General features: G+C 43.3%; 1 protein-coding gene across 1 annotated transcript in view; it reads left to right on the forward strand.

Moving 5' to 3' along the window:
• Positions 1 to 16719, forward strand: part of ASTN2 (astrotactin 2) — an 808895-nt gene that overhangs the window by 742114 nt on the left and 50062 nt on the right. The window contains exon 20 of the mRNA XM_045563087.1: positions 15135 to 15276. Coding sequence (XP_045419043.1) covers positions 15135 to 15276 — 142 coding nt within the window. The remainder of the gene's footprint in view (positions 1 to 15134; positions 15277 to 16719) is intronic.

The following is a 16719-nucleotide window of genomic DNA, read 5'->3' on the forward strand; positions in this document are numbered from 1 at the left end:
TAGCCTTGAGATGAGGTCATAGAAGAGTCTCCTACAACATTTTGGTAGTTATTTTGACTTATCCTTGGTTTTTCTGCCTCATTTTGGGGGCCTTTGCTGTTTCTAGGTGAATGAAGGTACTTGGTGGGTTATTGGGGCATATGAGGCATTTCCGAAGCAAGAAGTTAGCCTTACTTTGGAAGGTGAGATAGCCCCAACATTCCTACATATTACTTTTCTTATCCAAAGTTAGTGCCTGTGCCAACTCTGAAAACAGTATGGTTTGGTAAAGAATTTAGTGGCAGAAAGACCTAGGTTTGATTCTTAGCACAGGAGTTTACTTGCTGGATGACAGGGACAAGTCACTCAGCCTCAGTTTCCAAATCTGTGCAACGAGACTCATCTTCCTCCTTATACTTCTCCTCTGCCTGCAATTCTTCCTCCTCCTCCTCTTCCTCCTCATCCTGTTTATAATCATAATGATCATCCTTATAGTGTTGTAATGATGATTAAATGAGACAATGGATGTAGAAGGAATTTATAAAGTCTAAGTGATTATAATGGCACACTGATAATGACAATAGTTCGCTCCTTTGTGATCTCTCAAACAAGTTAGCTGCTGCCTCCAGCAGGAAATGAAAGTAGGATACTGATTCTATGTTATCTCTCCATCATTGTACTTGTATCCTAAGCTTTCTGAGTCTAAGATGTTCCCTGACGTTGCTCTTCCATTTCTTCAACTGCAAAATGAACGTCCTACTGCCAGCCTCACAGTATTCCTATGAGGACTAAGGAGACTGTGTATGTAGAGCACCCAGCACAGTGTCTGGCCTATGGCAAGAAACTCAATGCTTGGTCCAGTCCCGTGGCACATGCTTTTCTCTACACCATCTTCCCCAAACCAATCTCCAGAACTACTCTAGGCCCAACAGTTCTTTAAATAGATGAAAGAACGGAGGTCCAGAGAGGGCTTGTGAGTCACATAGTAGAAAGTCAGTCAGAGAACAGCCCAAGTCCAAGGCCAGGTTCCTTCCCTGCCTGGGGAACTGGAGGGTCAAGGAGTTGCTCCCTCCCCTGCAGGGCTTGGCCATCCCCTGTAGGCGAGTGGAAACCTCAGGGCAATCATGTGTAAGTCATCATCTCCTTACAGAGTGGAAATTCCTCTGAAAGGGTAATTGGGCTTCTCCTGCCTGGCTCTCTGGAGCCTTGGAGATGGCTACAGCAATCCTCTTCCTGCCCCATTCCCACATTCTCCCAACCTACCAGTCTCTGCCTCCTTGTGGCTGCTAGTGGCTGGCCTGCCTATTCCCAGCCAAGGGCCAGGGCTCTAGTTTGTCCATGGAACTCGAGCAAGGCCCGTGTCTGGGTGGAGAACACATGGGAAAATCACACCTCCATCTCTTGTGGCCTCTCACCTAAGAGATAGAATCCCAAATAACACCCGTTTCCCAGGGGCTACTTGGAGGTGAAGGGGAGCAATAGTAGGCAATACAACTTAGTGGAATGGAAAGAACTTTGGATTTGAGTCTGGCAGCTCCGTTTGCTAGTCCTGCCTCTGTCACCTGCCAGCTGAAGGGCTTTGGAGAAGTTTCTTCACCTCCCTGAGCCTCAGTTTATTCATGTGTAAAATGAGTATCAGAATGCCAGCGTTGTTAAGCCTCTCAGAGTTTCAGTTTCTTCTCTCAGTTGTCCTTTAAGTAAAATGAGTTGTCTTTTTAGACCTCAGAAAGCCAGGTGGTCCTTCTCTCGTCTGACCTTCCTTTCTTTCCCTTTTGCTGTTCTCTCTTCCCTGACCTTGGCTGAGCGCCCCTCCCAGGGAAGTCAGGTGCAGTTTCACAGGTTTACAGTGCACGGCGCTACTGCAGCTAAGCTCACCATTCCAATTGTGGACATCACAGACGTGTGTTAATCATTGATCGAGTGTCTTGTTCTAACCATTTTCAGATACATGGAAGGAAAGTGTCTTAAAGAAGAGATGCTCTTTTTTTTTTTTTTCCTTTTTTTCTGATTTGCACAGAGGCACCATTTAGGCTAGCAGTGTTACTCTGAGTTTTAGTCTTCCAGGCTGTAAAACGAAGCCTTGAAACAGATGATGGCTCAGGCCTCCCATTGGCTTTGGGTCCTTGCACGGCCAGAAATGGGCACTGCACGACCTAAGCTCATGGAGTCGGTCTGTGTGACTGTGGAAAGAGGAACTGTGATATGGACTGTGACCTTTCAGAGACCCATGGGTCCCGGAGCCTCTACCTTAACCACAGGTGCCTGTAAACTGGGGCTGATAATCCTAACCTGCCTGCCTCGCAGGATTAATTGTGAGGATCAAATGAGGAGAGGAAGTGCTTTGTAAACCCTGATGAGCTGTACAAATTTAAGGGATTACTTACAGCACGAACATACACATTCATATATGTAAGTATTTGTGTGTGTGATTACGCATATTATATATACGTGTGTCATATATAAATTATACACACACACACACACATATATAGTGTATGTGAAGCTATAAACTCACAGGGTTAGGTATGAATTAGAAGCTTATAAAACATATTTACTTGTTCAGGGTAACCCAAGGCAGTTACTAAAAAGTAGGAAAAACTGACCAGGCAAATTTTCCAAGCCTAGAAACCCTTTTATAGTTTTCATTGTGGATTGAAGAGAGAACTTATTTCCTCTTCTCTATTTAAAGGAAAATTTTAATATAAGTGAAGAAGCAAGAGAGTCATTGTAATTGAATGAAAAAAAACCTGTATGTGGGTGGGATCGATGAGGGGTGTTGGGTGAAAATGACATCACCTGTGCACTCTCCCTCCTTTTCCTCCCACATTGTGTGCCCCTGGGAGAGGTGGCACCCGAGGTCAAGCTGCCCTGGTCTCGTGCTTAAGGGCATCTATCTCCAGTGGAGGCCCTGTGGTTCACCTTTCTTCTTTCCTTCCTTCCTTTTTGTTTCTCTTGGTCTTGGTCTCTTTCCATCTCTGTCTGTCTGTCTGTCTCTCTCTCATACACACACACACACACACGCACACACACACACACACACACACACACACACACTCATGGAAATCTACCTCTCTCTGCCACCTCCCAGGTCCCACCTCCTTCTCAGTGATTCACCTCAGCCTGGTGAAACGGTGTTGCTTGCACGATCAGAAACCCTGACTCATCTTTGCCCAGGCCTTCTCTCCGCCCTTCTGGATCCTGGCTGCCTCCAGGGATGAGAGGGGAAGGGGGCTGTGCACTTTCGTCCACGTGCGTGTGCAAGTGTAGAGGGGGAGTGGGTGTGGGGAGCAGAATGGGCTCAGGATCTCCTCATTCAGCCCTCCTGGTGCCTTAATGTGGTCCCCAGCGGGTGCCTCTGGAGGGTCCTGGTCAGATTCGGGCTCGAAGCTTGAGTTCTCCCACCTTAGGGGAGAAGAAGAAAGACAAGCAGCCTCCGTTATCGACCAAAGATATCCCAGCTATCTGCTAACCATGGACTTTGAGGTTTATATTTAGAAAAGGGAGGGGAGCTTTGGGCATTCAGCATTTTTTAATCTCTGGGCAGATAGTTTGTGCAGTTCTGGTTTGGGAGGAGTAAGTGGTGCTAAATACATGAGGGTAACTCACTTCCCCTGACTTGTTGAATTTTTCTTTTCTGCCCACCCCATATGAAATGTTTCATGAATTAGTATTTTTCATAACAGTAATAATAACAACAATAAAGCTGCCATTTATTGTTTGCCATGCGCAAGGCAGCATGCTAAGTGCTCTGCATACACTATCTAAATTCTCAGAAGATTTCATTGGTTCCGTTGAGATAGGTATTTTCACATCCATTTTACAGATGTGGAAAATGAGACTTAGAAAGATGAGTTCATTTACTTAGAGTCATTTAGCAAGGTCAGGACTCAAACTCAGGCCTGAGCACAATGTTGCCTGTTCTGCTCCTTTTCCCTTCCCAAAGGGGATTTAACATTGGTGCCTTAGTAAATTTAATCATCTAACTCAGTAAATATGTGTGGAGGACTCAGTAAGGGCGGGTTCCTCGTCAGCCACTGCAGGGGCTGGTTATAAGACTGCATTACTCAGCTCACAGCCCGATTGAAGAGAAAAGAGCACATGGTACAGCTACTAAAGTACTGGATTGGGAGTTAGAAACCTGTGATCTGGTCCAGTACCTATTCAGGTAGACACATTGCTTTCCTGAGATTCAGTTTCCCTTCTGTGAAATGGGAATTTTCATTTCCACCATGGTGTGTCCACCTCCCCAAGCATCTGTGAAGCTTAAGTATGACAAGATGATGGGGGCATGCGCCGTAAACTGCAAAGGGTTTTACGAAAGGAGAGGGCTGTGGGAAGAGAGAGGCAGTCCTCGTTGTACAGGAAGAGAAGAGTCCAAGGGCTAATGGGCAGCCAGTGTGGACGGGGGAGGTGGGCTCGGCTGGGCAGGGACTCCAGGGCTTGTCAGACATCAAGAAGCAACAACATTAATTGGGGAGCTTTCCTGGGGTGTGAGGCTCTGGCAGGTAGACAGAGAGTCCAGGCTAAGACTGAGGAAGCAAAGTGATAGGAAAATATAGAGGAAAATAAAGAGGAATCAGAATATTAGGGTGAACAATCAAATTGGGTAAAGGAGAGAGCTAGATGGACATTCTTTCTATTGTGGTCATTTGCTTTGGCAGGTGGAGGTGAACTGAGCTTTATAGTGTCTCACAGGGAGGCAGGGGCACAGGCCAGTCTCCTGGATCCCTGTTTAGTGCCCTTTCACGTGACATCCAGTGGCCTCACTGGATTGCTCTTTCCAACACAACTCAAAGGTCCATGCACAAGGAAATCTTAACATTTCCCCTACCCCTACCCCATGGGATTTCTTCCATCTGGGAAAGGAAGCCATGCTTGTTCATTGACTCACTCATTGTGCATAAGCCCAGGCTCCAGGGCTCAGGTGGTCATTAAGTCAGGCCAGGCCCCTTCCTTAAATTCTCCCTGTCCAAGGAGGAGGAAAACAACTAAATAGGTAATCACAGGACGATGAGTTAAGCACCACAATGGAAGGAGACACAGGGAACAGTGGGAACCCAGATGAGGGGCCCGAAACCTCACTGGACAGAGGCAAAGGGTGGCCCAAAAGAGCTTTTTGAAAGATACTGGGTATGAGCCAAAACTTAAAAGATGAGCATGAGTTGTCTCAACATGTTTACAAAACTTTAGCTGAGTCATTAGTTACCTCTCCGGCTTCACCCTTCCCTCATTCATTCAATGGGTCTTTAATGAGTAATTACTGTGCCCCCCACACTCCGCTAGACACTGGGGAAATCAAGAACTAGGTGGACGAGGCTCCTGAACTCATGGAGCTAACAGTTTAGTAATAAAATGAAAATAAAGACGTAAATAAACTGACAAACACAGCAACTACAGGGTGTCACTAGTGCTTGGAAGAAAACCAAGAGTTCAAGGATGAGGCACAGTCGAGAGCAGGCAGTAGGGGTCTGCACTGGGTGGGTGGTGCTGAGGGTTCTGACAAGGTGGAACTTCAGCTGAGACGATGGAAGAGAAGACGCCAGCTCTTCGGAGAACTGGCAGGAGAAGAGTTCTTTACCGTCACACTTTGTGTGCCCTGGTATGTCCTCAGGGCTGAACATTAACACACCTCAGTACCTCGCAAAGGAGGTCTCCTCTTCCTCCTTCTAACTCCAGAAGTGGCTGACATTTTTGTCACCTTACCTGGCACTGTGTGAATTTCCCTTAACCATAACCCCTTACATATGCGTCATGCTTTGCAGGTTATAAAGTACTTTTATAGACTTAATTCATTTCACTCCTCATGACTCCCTTGCAGAGGAGAGACTGACATCCTCCTCTTAGAGACAAGGAGACTCAGGCTCACAGAGACAGGGCAATTAGGGAGCGTGTGTTGTGGTGGAGAAACCGCAGGCTTTGGAACTGGATCAACCTGGGTTCAAATCGTAGCTTCACTATGTAGTAGCTGCGTGATTGGGCAACTTGCCTTAACTCTCTGAGCCTCTCTTTTCTTCTGTACAAAATGAAAATAATCACTTCAACCCTGCCAGATAATGTGCTGTCTCATCACATTTGTGGACGGAGGGGCTCACGGGGCCCGCCGTCAGCAACCTCATGGGTTTTGCCTTTTTGCATAGACAGGAAGATGTTGAATGACGTGAATGAAGCCCAGAGAAAGTTGGAAGTAGGAGAGGAACTGAGAATCTGATGAGAAGCACATTGTACAGTTGGTTCTTCCCACCTCATGATAGTATAACATTTGGGGATGTGATTTTAAAAAGGAAGAAAAGGAAAGAAAACCACCCATGGGTGAGTGCTTCAAGGGGGATGAACACACACTGTGGTCTTTAGAGAGTGGAGGCGGGGGAGGGGGCCCTGGATTTCCAATGACCTTCCTCCTCCCCAGCTGGGTCCCCAAATCAGCTCTCCACACACATGTTAGCAATACCCACTGCAGCCAAACACATTAGCATCACTTGTCCTCGAGACAGTGGGGATGACGAGGGCTTCTATGGCCCTAATTCATCCAACTATAGAAAACAGAAGGCTCTATTAGCCAACTACATATTAATGCTATGGTTAATATTATTAAATTCTGTTTTAATAATAAGTTGCAGGACTCCTTGGTAGATTGCACATAAAAACAGCCCTTGCAATTCTCCCTTTCTAAACTGTGAGCACCACAGGGAAGGGGCTTTGCTTGTGTGATTCAGAGCTGTGCCACAGTTGTAGTCCTTTCCCTGGCACCTAGAAGGTGTTTGGTAACTGCTTGTGAACTGTGTCAGCAGGGGGCTAACAAGGTTGCTCTGAACCTCGATGAGGAAGACATGTCAGTTGCTCTTTCCACAAACTCCTCAAAGGCAGAGAACATTGTTATAGCAGATACCTCTGGGGCCATGTCCTATCCTCTTGGTCCATGTCTCTCTCAGGCGCAGCTGTGGTGAGCAGATCTGTGCACACCCAGGCTCTCTGTGCTGCCAGTGACCTCAAACGCACACTTGCAATTTCTGCCCCACATCCTTGTGCAAGACTGATGGGGCTCCATAGGCCCATGTGCAAGGACAGCTAAAAAAAAAAAAAAAGTGTGGGGAAGTTAACACCCCTGGGTGGAAGACTCAACCATGAGGATCAGAAATTAGGGGCTAAGTGCTCCAGTTCCCTGACTTGCAGCCAAACAATTCCTGGAGGTATCCTATTCACTTCTTAAAAGGTCCCTGCAGAATTGAGCTCCCATTGTGCACGACATCAAACTTGATGACACGCTTTTATATTGACTTTTCCTCTTCCCTGTCTCTGTCTTCCCTTTCCCCTATGCTTGCTTCCTGGCATCTTCTCCCAAATAAACCATCTGCACCCAAGCTATTGTCTTAGGCTCTGCTTTCAAGACAACTCAGACTAAAACATGCTTCTTTCCATTTGTGTTCCCAGCCGTCAGCTCAGTTTGCAGTACACAGTAGATACCTTCACTCACTAGGCAAATATTTGTGGAGAACCTGCTGTGTACAGGCACCGTTGTAAGTGTGCAAAGCATACGGGGCTCGCAGGCTTACAGTGGGGGATATAGACAATACAGAAGTTCATCAACATGTGAGAGAGAGCGATCAATTTTGTGAAGAGAAGTAAAGTAAGGAAAGGGGATATGGGTAGAGGGTGACAGTGGATCCTCCTTTAGACTGGGTGGCTGGAGAAGGCCTTTCTGAGGAAGTGACATTTAAGCGGGGATCTGGGAAAGGAGAGGGAGTGAGACATGCAAAGATATGGGGAAGAGCTCTCCAGGTGTGAAAGCCCCAGGTGCAAAGGCCCTGTGGCAGGAGCATGTTTGGCATGTGAGGTGAGGAGGAAGGATGCCAGCGTGGCTGGAATGAGTGAGTGAGGAAGGGAGCCCAGGAAGTGGGGAGGACTGGGCCAGAGGAAGCAGGACACTGGAGATACTCAGTAAATTCTTGTGCGTGACAGAGCCTTTGTATCCCTCATCCTAGGCCGTGATTGATGATAGGAAAGGCTCCTGTTTTGGAGTCTAACAGCTCTGAATTTGAGTTTCAGCCTTGTTATTTAGATAGAATATGACCTTGGGCAACTTGCTTTAGATCTGCAGACCTTGTTTTTCACTTATAAAATGGCAATCATAAAACTTACCTCATAGGATTTATATCTGGTAGGACTGCTGATGGCAAGTAACAGAAAACAAAAGGAAGCTAGGCTTGGCAGAAAAGAAAAAAATTATTGGCTCACGTATCTGAAATATCCAAGGATAGATCCAGCTTCAGACACCACTGGGTCCAGGGCTTCAAATGATGTCATTAGGACTTGGTCTCTGTCCCAGGAGTTAGTCTGATCGATCAGGCCTGAGTCATTTGTGTCACTTGTTTTTTTTTGGCCTCTGACGTGGAATGTCTGACCATTGATCACATGCCAATCTCTGAAGGATGGAGGGGGCCTTAGCTCTACCTAAATCATGCTGACTGAGATTGGGGAAGAGCGGGTTCCCGAGTGGAATACTGGGGTGCTATTAGCAGAAAGAGCCATGGCTTCACAGCAAGTTAAAGCAACAGATGTCCACTAGAGGGCAGGCATGAGGATGAGGCAGAAGTCTCCTTAACACAATGCCTGGCACATAGGAACTCTAGATACTTGCTAGACCACCATTGCCTTTTTGGGAGCCCTTAGTTTTCTTTCAGTGCCACGTGCTTCCTATTTGCTGCAGATAGATCATTATAAGGATGCAGCCTCGATAGTACAAGAATTCTAATGTCAGGTGCTGGTGGTGAGGAAATGGGAGTGGACCCAGTGATTGAACTTCAACCACTCAAGTTCAATTTCACATAATTAGGTAAATAGCTGTATGGCCAGCCTTATGTTGGACACCTGTAACACAGAGGCGACCAAAACACAATTCCCGCCTTAAGCACCTTGCACTCCGGAGGCAAATGTGTGGTAGGAAAAGCATAGACTTTGGCTCCCAAATGTCCCGGTTCCAGCCTTTACTCTACCATTCCTGGGTGGATCTCTGTAGGCAAGTAATTTAACATTCCTTGAACCTGTTTCCACATTTGTAAAAGCACAATTAACTTAATCCATTAAGTTGTATTGAATTTTAATCAAGACAGGTTGTTTTGGATGTTTAAACAAGGTAACATAAGTAAAAATGTCTAGCATTGTTGATGGCATATTATAAGAGCTAAATAAACATTTCCATTCCTTCTTTCCTTGCTTCCTTTATTGCTTGGTTTCTGTCTTCCTTCCTTCCTTCTAAAATCACTTCCTTTTGCAAAAAAACAGGAAGGTTTTAAGGAGTTATATGTAAAAGCAACTGAGTGACAACTGAAAATTTTGCCCTCAGACAAAGTACTAAGACCCTGTGGGGGTGAGGAAGCAGGGTTTAGGGGAACACTGACGTTTGTAAACGGTCCATGTACCAGGTGAACTCTATCTGTTATCTTCTCTAATCCTCACCTGATTCTCTAAAATGTCTATGATCATCTCCTTCTCAGCTGAAGCAGCAGTCTCTAAGAGTTAAATCGTCTATCCCTAGGTAATATAGTTCATAAGTGCTGAGCCTGGCTTCAGAACTAGGTCTCTTCTGCCCCTCAAACCCACTGTCTTTCCACCGTCTCATACTACCATTACGATAAAGGTGAGACTCATTACATACATTAAAATAACATCATGTGCTGAAAGAAACAAACCAACTGCAACTGACAGGTGTGAGGCATTTATAAGATGCATTTTGTCACAAGGTCTCAAAATGTCTTTCTACACTTGCCCAAGTAAAGGAAGGGTGGGGAGATGCAGAAGGAGCCGTGTATCTCCCTGGGCACCACAGCAAAGCAGGACAGAGAGGCCAGGCCCAGAGCAACCCCCAGATCCCCTCGGTGTTTTCCTAAAAAGAGTATGGAGCCCTGAGCTGGGGACCTTTCCCCTCACCTGGGCTAAATAACTCATTGCACCCCCCTGCCTTCCATTCTGGAATTTCTTTGCTGCTTTTCTCCCAACCTGTTTTCAATTTGTTCTTGTGGCCGGCTTTGACTGTGACCTCAACTCAATCCGAAGCGAGGGGGTGAGGGGGGAAGAGAGAGAGAGAGGGAAAACTAGGAGGACTGCGGGACTGCTGAAAGGAGAGGGAGAGAGAATTGAGGTAGCGGGTGTGGCCTTTAGGAAAATTGCTCCGTGCTTTGTTGGGTTGGTTCTGAAGCTGCAGCAGAATCATGATTAACCTTTTCTGCGGAAGGTAATGAGAGCAAGGCTCAAGTCTGAGGGATAAAGAACTGTGTGGGGGTCTGGCCCCAGCCCACTCGGGTTACAGCCCCAGAAGAGCTGTAATGGGGAACAGGCACATTCCTGTACAGCGACTCCCAACTTCCTATCTGTTTTCAAGGAAAGAAAAACAGAAAAAGAATGTTAGAGACTTGGACAGGCTTGGGTGAGGCGGGGGCAGCAGCCCGGGTTCTAGGAAGGTTCTACCACGTGGCCACAACAGTGTACCAGGGAGGAGGGGACAGAGGCCTCTTGGGCGGAGTGGCCTAGTGGAAGGTACGTGGAGCTGAGATGCAAAAGAGCTGGGCTTGCTTCTGGACTCTGCCCCTGAGTAGCTGCAAATCCTTAAATTAGGGTACAACATGCCTGCGCCTCTGTATTTCTATCAGGGAATGTGGCACGGTCTGGGGGATTCAAACATTTTAAGCAATAAAACTTTAAAACTAAGGTTTTATGAACAGTTTTAAAAAAAAAAAAACTAAGAAAAACATGAACCATTCATATATAAAATGGATCAAACTGGAGTTGCTCTAGTTGGAGGTTAGTGTTGTGGGGGAGTCTGGCCCCAGCCTCTCCCTTATTAGTGTTCATTGTTACCCCTGGAGTTGTATACATTTTAATTTGCGAACCACTGTTGGAATATGTGACATTTTGGAAATCTACTGAACTCCTGTCTCTTCTGGACTTTGTATCTGTCTTCGAAATTCCAGGTTTAAGAAGACAGCAAAGTGAAACCAGGCACCTAGCACAGCACCTAGTGCATAGTGAATGCCCAGTAACTATAAATCTGTCACATGCACATTGAATAAAATGGTCAAAAGTTGAAGAGGAAGGGCTCCTGTGTTAGCTTTGAAATCTTTTAAATTCTCAGCAATTTTATCTCATAGGCTGGCTGATATAAATTATCTCATAGACTACAAGAGTCAAGACACCAGGTTTTTGTCCCACATCTACTTCCCACTCTATGTATGGGCATGGGCATGTCATTTTCCTTCTCTGATCTTCAGTTCTGTCACCTGTGAAAGAAGTTTGGATAAAAACAATAATCCTTTAGAGCCCTTATCTCTGTTATCATGATGACAAGAATAATAACAAAAACAATGATAGTTAATATATGTTTTGAGATCTTAATATGTGCCATTTTACTAATTGACTTGTATACAGGTATTTTATATGATATCCACAACACTATAAATTAGATACTAGTATTATTATGATGCCCATCTTACAAATGAGAAACCAGATGTAAAGAGTTAAGGAACTTGTACAAGGCAAGCAGTAAGTGGGGGTGTACCAGAATTTAAGTCCAGGCAGTGTAAACTTAGAGCCCAAGCTCTTAACCACCACACTGTGTTATTGCTCATTCAACTGTACCACTGCCAGATGCAGAGTATGGTGTATTGTGGAGTCACAATACATTTGTCGAATTGTACTGATTTGCATTCGTGAATAGAGAAGTCCCTAGGTCTTTCTTAGTACCCCCTCCCACTAAGTGGGGGAGAACACTGAGGGGTTACTTCATTCACCTGTCTCCATCTAAGTTGCATTTAAACCTTCTGAGACAGAGTGCCAAAAAAAGCAATCTTACAGTTTATAGGTTTGTTCTTGTACTTAACCACCCTTCCTGTTGTCAGATTACAAGCTGTAGAAGGTCAGGGACCATTTCTTTTATTGTCTCATTCCCCAAACCCATAGAACTAAGGGAGTGGAGTGAATTCAAGGGTGGATTGAAAAACATTGAGAAATCTCACTTTCTAACACTATCATTTTAAAATTTTCTCTAGGAGGCAGCATAGTACAAAAGAAAAGATATGGCTTTGGAGTTAGACAGATAGGGGTTCAAATCTCAGCTCTGTGCTTCCTAACTTTGCAATCTTGACCTCAGCTCTGCTATGGGTATGATAGTCTAACTTGTTGGGTCACTTTGAGGATTAAATGAATAAAAAGGAAAGTACGTACTAAATGTCAGTTTCCCTCCTTTTAACGTTTTTCATTTGAAGGCCATTGTATTTATATAGTCCCAACTAGAATTGGGCACTGAATATCCTCTTAATGACCTTGACATGACTAATTATACTCTAAGTTATCCAGTTCCTTCACTTGAATCAAACCTATAAGCCTTAGAATTCTTTAGAACTTAGAATCATGCTGATCTTACTGACCTGACATGTATGTGGGGTTTTTATCCGTGGTCCAAATTATTCTGACGTTCATGGAAAATCTGGAAAGCTGTGTCCATTTGAAAATGAATGTCAGCCATCTTCTGGCTTCAAGGCAGTTAATTAATCCAGACCACAAGCAGACTGAATTCCCCCACAAAGAGCCAGCCCTTTCAATGGCTATCTGGAAACGAATTGAAAAGCAGACAGACACAGATCCAAGCTCAACGAAAACAAATGAGCAGCCAGACTGAGAAACCAAGTGAAACAAGACCCTCACTCCATCCAGGGACTAGTCCCCTGCATTTCTCCCTCTCTCTTTTAATTTTTAACTTTTCACACCACACATTGCTCTGCTTTGATAGTTATGGGGGTGAAGACATTGTTGGTTTATGATTGTACTGGGAGCAGCTGACATAAGAGGCCTACAGAAGAGATGTGGGATGCCACACTTTGTGACGAATAAAATTTTCGTTCAGCTCTTCATTTTCCAGCAAAGCCTCTGGTTCTGGGCGTCTTTGTTTCTTTCTAGACTCTTGGCTTCACTTTCTAGACTCCAAACCTGTCAAAGAGCCATTGACCCCTCGCAACAAAGAGGAAAACTGAGACATTGAGAGGTTTAAGGACTCTCAACCAAGGCTGGAAATGGTACTCAGTCCCAGGTCTGTTTTGCCATAGCAGCTGAAACTGCACGTTGCTGTTGTTGACACCAGCCTGCTTTAGACACTTGCTATAGCATCTCCATGTCAATTCTATGAATGGTATATTGCCTTTTTCAAAAAAGAGAGAACAAAAAATGGTAGCCATCAGAACTGCTCTACTGGACTATGGGGACAAACACATTATAAACCTGTTGTTCAACTGAATCCAGGGCCATCCAGGCAATTCAGTCAGACAAGTGTTACAAGATTCACTTGTGAGGCTAAGAATGAAACATTTTTTAAAAACTGTGCTTCTTTAGGATTGAAACTTTTCTTTGAAAGAGCAACAGGAAGGGATCTGTCTATTCTGCCAACCAGTTCTGTGGTAGAGAAACACCAAGTGTTTTCAAACACTTGGCCAACATTTTCGTTCCCGTATGGTTTCGTTACATTGGCTTATCCTTAATCCCAGGTAGCAAGGATATAATTGGACTGGCATCCTCCTCTTGTTTATTATTGGGAATGTGCCTGAATAGAGAATCTGAGGGGCTCTACATCAGGCACGAAGAGAACAAGAAACAACAGTTGGGAAGCCTCATATAATTTCATACTGCCCTATAAAATACCTCACATGTCAGTTTTGCTCCTAAATCATCCAATTTTAGAATTGGAAGGGAAATAAGAGGCCATTTAGTCTGGCTCATTGACTTTATCTATTTTTAAGTAATTTTTATTGATTTTTTTCTTGTTACAAAAGCAATATATGTCTATTGAATTTAATTTAAAAATAGAGATAAGCAAAAGTAAAATAGGAAAAGTGCTCATTATCTCACTCTCCAGACAGAGCCACTATTAAGCATTTGCTTTACTTTCTTCCTTCTGTTTCTAAATACATGTATTTATAAAATTTCCACAAAATTAGATTATTCTGTAATAGCATAACCTGTTTTTTAACTTCACAGTATGTCGTGAACATCCTTTCATACACTTCATATTTTTCGATAAATTATTTTTAATGACTATAAAATATCCCATTGCATCATTGAACTACAATTAATATAGCCATTTCTATATTGTTGAACATTTAATTGTTTCTAAATTTTTGCTAGTATAAATAGTACTGCAATGTTTGTCCTTATAACTTTTTTCTTTTATGACGGGGATTTTTGTTGCCTTTATAACTTTATCTTTCCACACATCTCTGTTTTTATTTTATTCTTTTCTGGAATCCCAGTAGTGATTCTAGCACTGTCATAGAGGAGAAAACTAAAGCACAGAGATGGGAATGGAGGTGCCCAAAGCTGTAATAGTTTAGCAGCACTAAGACTAGATCCCAAGATTCCAGATATTTAGTTATTCTTTGTAGTCTTCCTTACTTTCTAGTCTTCTCAATTAGTTCTCTTTCTAGTGAACTTAAGCTGCTTCCTAAAATCCAACAGCTAGGTTGACTTTTAGAAATCATGGAATTGGAGGATCACAAATATGTGGCACTTATTCTACCACTGTTCCATCCTGACCATGACCTTCTTCACTAATCAATCCTAGAACTCTTTATCCCTTAGCTGCACTAGGTCTCTGTCCTTCTCAACATAACACTCCATGAATCCAGTACCAGTGTATAATAAAGGCTATTTGACACGAAAACTCTTTTTCATCCTTAGTGCAACTCCTTTATTATACAAAGAAGAAAAATGCAATTCCAAGAAAGAGAGACCGTGTTTAAGGAGTTAAGAGGAGTTAATGGTAGTGACAAGGCTAGAATAGTTACTCTGGACAGAAAGAAAACACAGTCCTCTTGTTGCATTTTCATGCATTTCTATTACATAATAATTTACTTCATTGGAACCTTGCTACAGTCTTACAAAGGTAGGTATTAGCATTCCCACTGTACAGGTGAAAAAATTCACACATAAATTTGAACAATGAGTCATCTGGGCTATATATTAATCTGTGTCATTTTTATATCTTATGCTTTTTTTTTTTTTGTCCAGTAATCCTCCTGATAATGGTATCCAGACATTTCCTAGGTTTGGTTGATAGCAAGAATGTCTGCTCACCAAGGCCTGATCTGGGAAGCTCATCTTTCTTTGTCTCCTTCCAGGAGAATTCCTGAGTTTTGCCGATGACTTACTCTCTGGCCTGGGCACATCTTGCGTAGCAGCTGGTCGAAGCCATGGAGAGGTCCCTGAAGTCAGTATCTACTCAGTCATCTTCAAGTGTCTGGAGCCCGACGGTCTCTACAAGTAAGACGTGTTGGGTGTGCGGGAGCGTGAAGCAGACAGAATGATTTTAAGCCAACAGGAAAGGCATGAGGTATTCTGTCCAGACCAGCCAAATGTTTTATTGGCCAGCCTGTATGTGCATCTTGAGATTCTAAGGTTTAGAAGTGTCCATTTGAGACACAGACCAATGAAAACAGAGAACCCACATATAAAACCATTTGCCTACAGCAAACTGATCTTTGACAAAGCAGACAACAACGTACACTGGGAAAAAGAAGCGCTATTCGATAAATGGTGTTGGGAAAATTGGATCACACAAGGTTAGTGCTGAAGGGTCTGGGAAGGCCAGAAATTCAAAAGCATTCCTTCTACTGATGGAGAATCTGCAGCACAGAGAGCAAAAGCATTTTACTCAAGATCATAGAGAAAGTTATCAAGGAGAGCTGGAATAGGAATCCCTACCTAATGTTCTTTTATCTCTTCTGTGCAGTCTCTTAAAAATATTACATTAACATATCTGAGATGTATACACATATATACTTGTATATATATATATACACATACATGCTGAGATATATTAATATATATTTAAATATATATCCTGATATATATAATATATAATTTTTTATTAATAGACTCGGCCAGCCTCTTAGAAATAGTGCCATTATCACTCCTTTGTAGAGTACATGGGAGTCACTGCATTCAAAATTCTGGAGATGCAAGAGGAAGTCAGTCTTGGAAAAGAAAAGGAGTTCATTTTTTGTTTTAGTTTTTTTTTTTTCACGTCAATGGGTGTTGCTGCATCTGGATACAGCCACCATAAGCTATAACACAGAGTTCTAGAGACCAGTTCTCCCCATGTAGCCTAATTATGAAACAATAGAATACCTTCCTTATCAACCTAGAAAGCTGAGGCTGTTAAGAAGTTGAGCTTTATTCACTAGTTATCTAATTTATTTATTCTTTTATTTATTCACTCAGTGATTCATTCACTCATCCATTTATGTGTCCTTATACCCAAACATTCATCTACCCTCCATTTATTCCTCCCTCTCACTCTTCCCTCTCCGCACATCCATCCTTCATCCATCCATTCATCCATCCATTCTTTCATCAGCCCTTAAACTCTTTCATTTCATTCACTTATTTATTCATCAATTATTTCATTCTTTCTCATATTTATTCACTCTTTCATAACTCATCTACTTATTCAGCAGACGTTGTCTGAGTAGTTCCTGTATCTTGGTACTGTGCTAGGGACTACAGTTATGAATGTGACGAAGATAGAGGTCCTATTCTCAGATAACTTATAACCTAATGGTGGTATCAAAGGCCACAGACTGTGGATTCAAATCTGGCTTTGACATTTTTAGTTATGTGACTTTAGATAAGTGGTTTACTTTTATAAGCCTCTATTTCAGCCTTTGTGAAACAGAAATAATAAAACCTAGCTTGCAGAGTTGT

The sequence above is a fragment of the Lemur catta genome, chromosome 10 (assembly GCF_020740605.2).
Source record: "Lemur catta isolate mLemCat1 chromosome 10, mLemCat1.pri, whole genome shotgun sequence".
Classification (NCBI taxonomy): Eukaryota; Metazoa; Chordata; class Mammalia; order Primates; family Lemuridae; genus Lemur; species Lemur catta.